The sequence below is a fragment of the Taudactylus pleione genome, unplaced genomic scaffold (assembly GCF_031769625.1).
Source record: "Taudactylus pleione unplaced genomic scaffold, aTauple2 ptg000472l, whole genome shotgun sequence".
In the NCBI taxonomy this organism is placed as follows: domain Eukaryota; kingdom Metazoa; phylum Chordata; class Amphibia; order Anura; family Myobatrachidae; genus Taudactylus; species Taudactylus pleione.
The window spans coordinates 59,306-70,000 of NW_028284874.1; the positions used below are offsets into that span (position 1 = coordinate 59,306).

Below are 10,695 nucleotides of genomic sequence, written 5' to 3' on the forward strand. Positions count from 1 at the left end.
GGTGGAAACCTACTCATTTTGTTCCCCGTAATTTTAGGAACCAGGACTGGCTGACAAGTGTGGGGATGGTTATGCTTTTGGGGGGGGGGGGTGGACCGTACGTCATTTTTATTTAAACATTTAACTCGTTTTTTACAGGTACAACACACAAGCAGCCTGGCAAACTCACAGCTCCGGAGGTGAGTGTTTAAAACTTCAATTTGGCAGAGAGTTTGCTGTCATCTCACCCGAGATTGTCATCTCGATTCTTGGTAAATTTGCAAACTGTATATTTTAGGTAAAAAGTACTTCCGTGTTTGCCCGATGGTGATAAGATTCGAGTTTGCTATCTCAACCAAGTTTTACGAGTGAGAAGAGAGAAATCTCTCCCACTCACCAGAGTTTGCCTTTAGTAAATTTGCAAGATGAAAAACATGCCTAAACTCACCCGAGATTGTCATCTCGACCAAACTCAATTCTTAGTAAATTTACCGCCAGATGTCTAGACAGGCAATAGGTAGATAGGCACAAAAGTGCGACACACACAAGGTCGACCTGGAAGGTCGACACGTACAAATGGTCGACATAGTCAAAAGGTCAACACAAAAATGGTGGACACATTTTTTTTTTGTTACCCTAATGTTTACCCTAACCCTAAGCCTCCCCCTGGTGCCAAATGATGGGTACACACTAAACAGATATATCTGCAGATGATGGTTGTTCGTACACACTGAACAACCATCATCTGTGTTCAATGTGTAGGAGCGTCCCACTGGCAAGGTGCGGACCGGGGGAGTGTCCGACTCCCTCACCGTGTCTGCCACTGTGTGTGTACGGGCAGTTTGCAGACCGCCCATACACGCTTGCTGATCGACAGATATGTCTGCAGATATATCTGTCCATCGGCTGTGCAGCACAGCCAATGCGATATGTCTGTGAACGACGACATTCACAAACATATTGCGGGGACACACTGGCCAACAGGCAGCAGATATATTGACTGATCAATTGATCAGCCAATATATCTGTCAGTGTGTACCCAGCTTTACATTAACCATCAGAGTAGGTGCCTGACCCTAACCATCCCTTCTAGTGCCTAACCTTAACCCTCTGGTAAGTACCTGACTCTCCCTCCTGGTGCCTAATCGTTTAGGGAAGTGCCTAACCCTAACCATCAGGGAAAGTGCCTAACCCTCCGGTAGGTGCCTAACCCTAACTCTAACCATAAAAATAAAGAAAAAAGTGTGTTGACCATTTTTTGTGTCGATTTGTTTACCCTGTTCACCATTTATACCCATTAGCTTTCTTCCATGTCAACATTTTGACCATGTCAACCTTTTGTCCCTATCGACCTATTGCCTGTCTAATATCTGGTGTGTATCTAGACACTGTCAATCTTTTGACTGTCTATCTATAGCCCAGAATGGAATCGGATCCCATCAGGGTTAACATGCCGACACTTGTTGGTCGGTATGCTAACCATCCCCCTCTCCCTACCCTAACCCTCCCTCTTCGGTGCCTAACCCTAAGCGCCCCCCTAGTGCCTGACCCTAACTCCTAAACCTAACCCTAACCTTCCCCCCAATCCTGTTACTTCCTTCTGCATCCCGGAGCTCGGGATTCTGGCACCGGTAATGTAAGAGTCGGCATCCCGACCGCCAGGATGCCGAACTCATACCACCCAGAACCCATGGCACAGTACCTTCCCAAGCTCCCCAATTCTAACTCCAGCCACTAGAGGCCAAACTGAGCCTGATTTTGCCATTAACCAAAATGTACAGCCAAGAGTATATCTTCATTTATTTTATTTATTAACAGTTATTTATATAGCGCCAGAATATTCCATTACACTTCACATTGGGAACATAACAGTAATACAGTAAATGGAGACTAGGTAATAAAAGACACACCTGAGAGGGCCCTGCTCACAAGCTTTGGTCGCAATGGTTGTCCCTCTGGCCAAGCTGTGGTAGCTGAAGCTTACCGCAGCCTGACCGGGTCCTGGCGGCTGGCTTTAAGTGACCCATTGCTGGCAAGCTTCCGCCTTGCACGGAGGCGTGCTTCACAAGCCTGGCGGAGTTCACCGTTGAATGCAAATAAATAGCCATGTAACAAACAATATCAGCAGGGGAAGCAAAGAGGCAGAGGGGTTGTTTTAAGGATTCTTTATTCATTATACAGTACAATTATACACTGGCCCCGTGAGTCCTTTGTCATAATGTGGTGATGTGTTGCGGCTTGCTGTTCTTCGGGTGGTTTGCATTGGCGGAGGCGTAGAATTTCCGAGCACCTTCACTAGGAAAATACATTGTCCTGTTCACATGCTTGGTCCATTGTACAGGTCTCTGCGGGAAACAGATCAGAGGGGTCAGATTAGCCAGGAAAACCATAGGAGAGGACAATAACTATTAGTCAGTGAATACAATTATCCTGGCAACTGTAATGATCATTTATTTTCTGTGCAACCCCCTGATTGCTTGGTGGGTGGGGGCTGGGGGTGTATTTCTTTATTGCACTGACCTCTGTAGAACCCTAAGTCAACTACCTGTCGGTAGGTCACCTGCCAGGACTCTGCAACACTTTTCAGCATGCATGACAGGAAAGGTTTGTGGGGGTATAGGGGTGGATCAAAGCTAAACAAGAAGCTTGGGATAAAACTTGAAGCTCTCAGTCAAGTGTACTTTCGCCTCCCAGAGTCACTGAGTGTAAACACTGAAGCCCACAAATGCCCAAAGCAAGATATGGAATGGATGAGGATGTGGGCAGGTGGTTTGGGGTGGTGGGGCTATATCCTGTACTGGATGACTGTAGGGATGATCATCGACAGGTTGATCATCGATGGTCAATGTTTTTTTATCCAGCGCAAAGGAACAGGGACAGCGGCCGTGTACGCACAATACTTATAGGCGAAGGGATTTTGCCATCAGACCTCCCTCATCGATCGTAAAATTGTTTACCATTGGCAGGAAACCATCGATGGTTATGAGTTGTTTATGGACGAAACTGATCCTTCGACTACTGTCCCTCTGAAGAAGTGGAATGACTAGGGAGGGGGGTCTGGCCTTGCCTTTTTGGCAGGCCCTTTGCCTTGCTGGGACCCCAGGCAGGCCCAGATATCCTCAGCACCCCTACACACATATCACAGGATTAAGGGCCTGATTCAGAGGCGCTCGCTATTTGCGAGCGCACGCTCTGAATTAGGGCGGGGAGGAATTTTTTTTTTCCTGTCTGCTCGCAAAGTGTGAGCGGGCAGGAGATGGTCACGATTATCGCGACCATCGGGCTTGCGAGGAGACCCTGTGGTAGGGTCTCAGGTCTCGCAAGCCCGAGTGGACTTCCTGTTCTAATAGAGCAGGAAGTCCACTACTGACATCACCGCCCACAAACAGCGGGCGTTCCTCCGTTTGTTCAGCCACCCCCCCTCCCCACCTACAAAACGGGGCGAGCTGTCGATCAACATCGACAGCCACCCCGTTTTGTTGCGAGCCCTGGAGCAAGTGATTTCTCACTCGCTATGGGGCTTGCACACTGGGCCACCATCAACCCGCTTGCAAGTGCAATGCACTTGCGAGCGGGTCTGAATCAGGCCTTAAGAACCCAGCAGGCGGTGTTACATTTGCAAACAATTTTCTACTACGATAACTTCTAAGTTACAGCAAAGCTGAGAAGAATATACTCAGCCCATCCCCAACTGATGATAAAATGATTTGAATTCTTATTGTGAATTTGGAATCATACGATTATAAACAATAAATAACAGAAGCATTTCCTAAATTCTTGAAGTTACTGTGAATATACCCTTGAAAAACATACAGGGTCTGATTCAGCGGTGAACGCAGGCGCTGTGTCAACGCCGCACGCAGTTGACCGATGTTTCGAGTTCTGCCCATGAGTCGCAATGCGCAAGCATCCGATGGTTACCACCAGGGAGGGGAGGGGGGTGCAAATTGAATTTTGTTTGCAAGAGGACACACCCAGACAGATTTGCGCCTCTGCCGTCAGGCGTCTCAGTAGCAAGATCATTGGTTGCAACATTAGCATATAGAGACGCGTCTGCATGCACCGCTGAGACTGGCCGATAGTATATTTATCTATTTCACACAAATAACAGTACATCAATGTCAGTGAATGCAGTGTAGAATGCAGTGCCTGACAGGCAATATGTGAGCCCAGTTTTAAAATAAATTCTAAGTTGGATATAGTATATTTACATAGAACACACTGTAGATTGTAATATACAACACTTATTTGCTTGGTAGATACATTAGTTACTAGCCTGTGATATATGGCTATACTATATACTATGGGTCTTGCAAGGATGGTTGTGAAGATGGGGATAGGCCTGGTGTACTGTGGGCCTGATTCAGAGCTGCTCGTAAGCGGCCGCTCGTAAGTGGCCGCTCGATGTTCGCACAACTGCGCATGCGTATGGGTCGTAATGCGCATGCGCCAACCAGTCATTGCGGTCGGAAATCGAGCGCTCGCAAAACAGCGAGTGCCTGCTAATTTGAGTGACAGGATGAGGCGTTTGTGGGTGGTAACAGGGGAAGGTGCTTGAAAACGGGGAGTGTTGATCCGAACGCAGGCATGCCAAAAGGTCAAAACGGGCGTTTTAAGGGTGTGCATAATTAACAAAGCAGCGTCATCGACCACGTCACTTGGTTGTCTCTTAGCCTTAACTGCTCGCATGATTGCGGTAGGAAATTCCTACCACAAGCACTGCGAGCAGTTCAGACGCCTTTCGATGTACTCGATTAATCTAATAAATAGCGGAGATGACGTATGATGCGAGCGGCCAGGGGGCGTCTTTACAAAATAGCAAGCGCATGTTTCGTTTGCTTGCTCAGGCATAGAGGTGTCAACGGACTGCAAAGAGCGAGCGCTCAATTTAAATATCCGGCCCCTTTTTCTGAACGAGCGAGCGCAAATAGCGTCCGGCTCTGAATCAGGCCATGTGTTCCCGTTCTCTCAGATGTCATCTACACAGGTTTAATGCTGGGGCTACATGCTGATTATTTGCATTTCCCCATGTTTTGTGCCTAATTCCTAGAGGCGGAGTGGAAATGTGATGGACCTATTATGTCCGAATCTACTACTACCCCTATCTCTGCTGCTATTTATACACTAATAGGTTCTGATGCTAGTGCTCATTGTACACCCTCTGCAGGCTCTTACCGTGGTTACAGCAGATCCCAGAGGCGGCGCAGTTGCCCCCGTTATTCCCGCATGGCTTCCTCCCGGACTCACATGGCGAGGGCAGGTAATTCTCTTCCTGACATCTCAACGTCTCTGAGGTACCGAAGTAACAGCCCAGCTCTTCCCCGCAGCAGATGTTGGGCCCGAAGCAGTGCCCCTTATTTCTTGGTCCGCATGGAATGCACTAAACAAGGGAGAGCAGAAGTGTTACACCTGGGGCATTAGGACCCGTGGAAAATGTGGGACAATTTCTATTTCATAATTATAAGAGTAAAGCTGTGTTATTTTTTTCAGCTATTTTGACAAAGAAGCAGCCGAAGAGGGATTCCAGACACCTTTTCTGCTCTCCTATAAGCTCTAGCATTACAAATAAAATAAACAAAAACAATCAATATAGGATTTATTTAAAATGACCACATAAACCAGCATGGCTTTGTGCCAAAGAGCAGCCCAAGGGGGATTCCAGACACCTGTTGTTAGTCTTCTAGTAGCTCTAGCACCAGGCCTATAGAGAGCTGGGTCAGGCCCCGATACTTTTAAGGGCATGGCCTAATACTGGGAGGTGTGGCCTAATACTGGGAGGTGTGGCCTAACAATGGGAGGTGTGGCCTAATAATGAGAGGTGTGGCCACACCCCTATAGGAAAGAAAATAGAAAAAAGTATTTTCAGCACCGTGCACTGAACAGGGGGGGCAATTTCAGCCTCTCAGCCAGGGGCAAATCCGGTCAGAGTGATCGCCCCCCACCTAGTCCCGCACAGGCAGAGGAGACTCCCTGGGCCCACTGCAGCCCAGCACAAGCTGCGTGTGCTGGGCTGGGGAGAGAGGTTGCTGCTGACAGGTAAGAGGAAGGGGGGTGGCAGACCCAGGCCCCTGCTGGGCCCCTCCTGCAAGCCCGGACCTGTGTAATTAGTACCTGCCCCCCTCTGAGTGCCCCTGTCTAACGCTACAAACAAAACTAACATTGGATTTTTTTAAAAGGACAACAAATGCCAGCATGGCTATGACCCCCAGACACCTTTTCATAACTAAGCCCATATATACATATTAGAATGGGCATTAATGTGCAGATAAACAATAATTACTAACAGTCAGCAATAAGAGGCAGCAATAATTTTGTGCTCTGCTTTGGACATTGGGCAACGGGCCTGTACGCCAATGTAATCGCAGAGTCGATCCCGTATGCTGCTGGGAAAATACGCTAATGGACGCAGTCGCCTAGAAATGTAATGAGACACCCACCGGCGGCTTTGCAGATCCAAGCATGTGCGTACAAACAAACACGCAGCGGTGGTCTCAGACTGGCTGCAGGAACTGAGACATTGGCACCATATTTTTTCCACATGGGATGGCGGGTGTAGGCAGATACATGCCCAGAAAACGGTCACGACGCGCCCACATTTTTGCCGCCACTCCCTGTCACTTCCCATAAAATGGCCTCCAGCTTCCTATCACTTGCGAACAGGGCCGGCTCTTGGGGTGTTCGACCAGTGCGATCGAACACAGGGCGGCACCCCATAGAGGGCATACCCCTCTATACCATCCAAATTTCAGCGGGACAGTCCCATTTTTTGGGCACTGTGGATCTCATTCAGAGTCAGTCGTTGCGGCCACACAGTCGTACGCCACCGATGTTCGCTATACTGCGCATGCGTAAAGATCGCAATGCACGTGCGCAAACTAGCCGCTACGATCAGAAATTTCTCTCTCCTTGAACACAGCCAGGTCGGTAGTTTGAGTGACAGAATGAGGCGTTTGTAGGTGGTAACGGGAAGGTGCTTGAAAACGGGGGAGTGGAGATCCGAACGCAGGCGTGCCTAATTATGCGAACAGCGTTTTATGGGAGTGCATACGGTTTATGGGAGTGCATAATTAACAAAGTAGCGTCATGGCACATGTGACATGGGAGGTTTTTACACTGACATGATGGATATCTGCTGGGGTTGGGTTCTGCTTCCCAACAATAATATGGCTGCCTCCTGTCTAAGAGACACATAGGGCCTGAATCAGGGGTGGACAGACCTTGCTGTGTCCGATCTTGCATCTGTCGCTGGAGCCGCGGCAGCCATATGCATATGCTAGTGTCTGCCATCCCGTGGTGTAGTAGTCTGTGTCTGGCTGTGTAAGTACTAAGATCCCCAATCTCAGAGTCTCTACAAGCTGTAACACTGTTGTTGATTTTCGACACCCCCCATTGGCACATCATCAACACTCGCACCAACCCCTATGGCCAGTGTCGTTTCTCTATCTGACCATGTCGCAGCTGCTTTCACTGACAAATCATCATGGCCCCCGGTTTACATTGCTAGTAATCATGGCATTGTATAGCAGTGTGTGGGGCAACAATGGCGGAATTGCCCACTTGGCCACACTACATGTATTTGGTATGCCCATAAACTTTCCAAACATTCAAAAGGTTCTTTCTCCATTGAGATACCAAATGAAAGTCCTATTGGTCCCTCACTTATCGAAGGGCCCATCAGTGATTACTATCGATGGCACAAAAACCATCTATGGTGAACCATCGATGGTTTTACCCCCTCGATGGCCACTGCAAAACTGTGGGTGGAGCTTTGCTTCTGCCGGGGCCAGGGCTATACTCCATCCTGTTAAGGGAAAAATGAAAATAAAAACATTGGCACCCACTAAGCCATCTCTGCCATCGATGGGAAAACTAATTAACATCACTGTTTTGAAATCATCGATGGTCAATGGCCATCCCTACCCTCACCCTCACACCCTCGCACCCTCCCAAACAAACACAATGAGGTTCATTGATCATGCTGCAGTTTTTCCAAATTGCTGATTGTTTTGCCAATTCTTGCCACAAGATTTAAACCTTCATTGTTTAATTTAAATTTTTTTTTTTAACATAAAATGAATGCTTTAATTCCTATGGCAAAATATACGGAAAAACAGTAATTTTGAAAAACAGTAGCTTGATCAATAAATCCCAATACATCATCTGCTTAAATAAAGAAAATATTGTAAAGAGCCGATATATTGTCTGTTAGGTAGAAGCCCTTTGGATAACTGGCCGAATGCAGAGTCTATATTCATTGCTAAATACAGCAACGTTGCTAGGAATCCAATCCATGAATGCACTACTCTTCTCAGAAATAGTTTAGTATCATCTTATCTGCCGTATATATTTTCTGTTTCATAGTCATAAGTCCTCACTTTCTATCCCTGCCACTCGTATTATCACATGCCCTGTAGTTACACATTGTACAGGGAAATACTCGTACCACCTAATTTATTCATAATCTCGGAGGAAGCTTCTGAACACACAGAACATATTGGAATAGGGCTCAGCTAAGGAAAAATCTATAACCAAAGTCTCAGCTTCAGTTGTTATAGAGCAGGGAACGGTAAGGCTGGGTACACATGTAAAGATTTTCTGTCCAACCATCCAACTAGTTGATTGGTTGGAATGAAAATCTGGTAAGGTATGGGAGTAACTGATGATCAGCAATTTGCTCCTAAATGCCAGAAAACAGATGAAAATGGTCGGTCAGACAAGTTTGTTAAATGTTTGATCTAAAGAATTTGTTCAAACAACAGTTTTTGTCCATTTTCTGGCGTTTGGGAGCAAATTGCTGATTGTCAGTTACTCCCATACATTACCAGATTTTCATTCCAACCAATCAACTAGTTGGATGGTTGGATAGAAAATCTTTACGTGTGTATCCAGCTTTTAACATGCCGCACTCCAGATGCAGTAGAACTACAAATCTCAGCATGCCCTGTCACAGTTTTAGCATGTCCTAACAGCAAAACTGTGGCACGTCATGCTGAGATGTGTAGTACCACAGCAGCTGGAGTGCCGATTGTAACCTACCGCTGTTATAGAGTGTATAAACACCACGGCCATACCTGTGCGGAGTTTGTATATTCTCCCTGTGCTTGCGTGGGTTTCCTCCGGGTGCTCCGGTTTCCTCCCACACTCCAAAAATATACTGGTAGGTTAATTGGCTCCCAGCACAAAATTAACCCTAGTGTGTATGTGTGTGCGCATGTGATAGGGAATATAGATTGTAAGCTCCACTGGGGCAGGAACTGATGTGAATGGTAAGATATTCTCTGTACAGCGCTGCGGAATATGTGTGCGCTATATAAATAACTGGTAATAACTAAATAAATAATAAACACTGCTCATAAAACTTGATTTTTGCTACTATGGATCTTTTTTAGTAAATCTAGAAATGTTTTTTTTTCCAGCATATTTCCTGGAACAAGTAAGATACAGCATTGCGCTTCTCCGTCTGTAGTAAAGAGAAAAGTGTGGAGAAGATGCAGATTTCTCTGCTTTTTTGAGATTTCGGCAGCCCCCATAGGTGGCAGTGGGGGCGTTGCGGCTGCCGTATTTATTAAGATGAGAGGAGCTTTCTCCCACAACGCGGTGCTGTTGCAGATCACTCAGAACCTGTTCTGCGCACGTGAGGGCAGACGCAATAGGCTACGAGTAAACGTTGCCGTCTTTTGCGTTTGCCAGAGATGACAAAAAGAGCTCACTGAATATGACTGTTCTCCTTGTTGGGACGGGTCCTTTTTGCTTGTTCTGTCCCGGGCGGCAGGTATTTTTGTTTTTAATGACTCCACAATCTGTGTTGCAATAATCTGCAAATTTTGCTAAAAAAACATTACTACATATTTACTACCCCTACTTTACGTTTCAGGGCCTGGTTCAGAGATGTCCGCCAACCCGACGGTTACTGATAGGCTCATGCACTGGACCTGTATTGCCCGTCTGCCAATCAGTGTCGGAGAGATCGCTCGCAGTACCCCCATGTCTGTTTGGGGGAGGCGATGTGGTCCACATGATATCATATCTGCTTACTCTCACTGCAAGCCACATGCCCTTCCCTGCAGGTGAGCTTGTGTTAAGTAACGCAGCTGGGCTGGGGGTTGCCATCGTCATTCGCGCCTTCCAAAAGTAATGGATCATAATAACACTTCCTGCATTTGTTTCTTGGTCCCCATGCATTGGACAAATATCTAGCATGTGCCTGTACGCGCTTCCCTAACCTCTTTCCAAATGTATATTAGTCAGACATTTCTGTCATTTTGATTATGATATGAAGGGCAATCATCTTACATGTAACATGTGTCAGCTCATGTCAACAAGAATGACCGTCTTGGAAAAACTACTTTTGAGGGTAATAAGGCAAACAGGGAGATCTGTAGACCAGTGGCGGCCAATATCTGCCCTCTGTTAAAATGGCTCCATTAGTCATGGTTACACCTGTGCTCCAGATACAGGAGATCTGGAAAACATGAACTGCTAGTTGTCCATTAAGAACCCAGTTTGGCCACCACCGCTGCAGGCTGTAGATGAATTAGTAACGTAATAATGTACATTTAGTTTTTCATACGAATAAAGTTCCCTTGCGCCCTTTGGTTTTGCAATATTTATATCTCAGAGATACAAGAGTTGACTACAAAACAATGATATGAAATCCACTCAGGTCCCTTATTGCGTTTAGGAGAGCTTGCAATGAATAAGGGTCACTCACCTTTC

At 46.6% G+C, this 10,695-nt stretch overlaps 1 protein-coding gene across 1 annotated transcript in view; it reads right to left on the reverse strand.

The window, feature by feature from the left end:
- Window positions 1-2,129: 2,129 nt before the first annotated feature.
- Window positions 2,130-10,695, reverse strand: part of OXT (oxytocin/neurophysin I prepropeptide) — an 8,729-nt gene continuing 163 nt past the window's right edge. Inside the window, exons 1-3 of the mRNA XM_088448925.1 lie at window positions 10,691-10,695; window positions 5,155-5,359; window positions 2,130-2,324 (exon numbers count right to left, since the gene is read on the reverse strand). The exon at window positions 10,691-10,695 is cut by the window's right edge and continues 163 nt beyond it. Of these exons, the coding sequence (XP_088305051.1) occupies window positions 2,275-2,324; window positions 5,155-5,359; window positions 10,691-10,695 (260 nt within the window). The 3' untranslated portion in view covers window positions 2,130-2,274. The remainder of the gene's footprint in view (window positions 2,325-5,154; window positions 5,360-10,690) is intronic.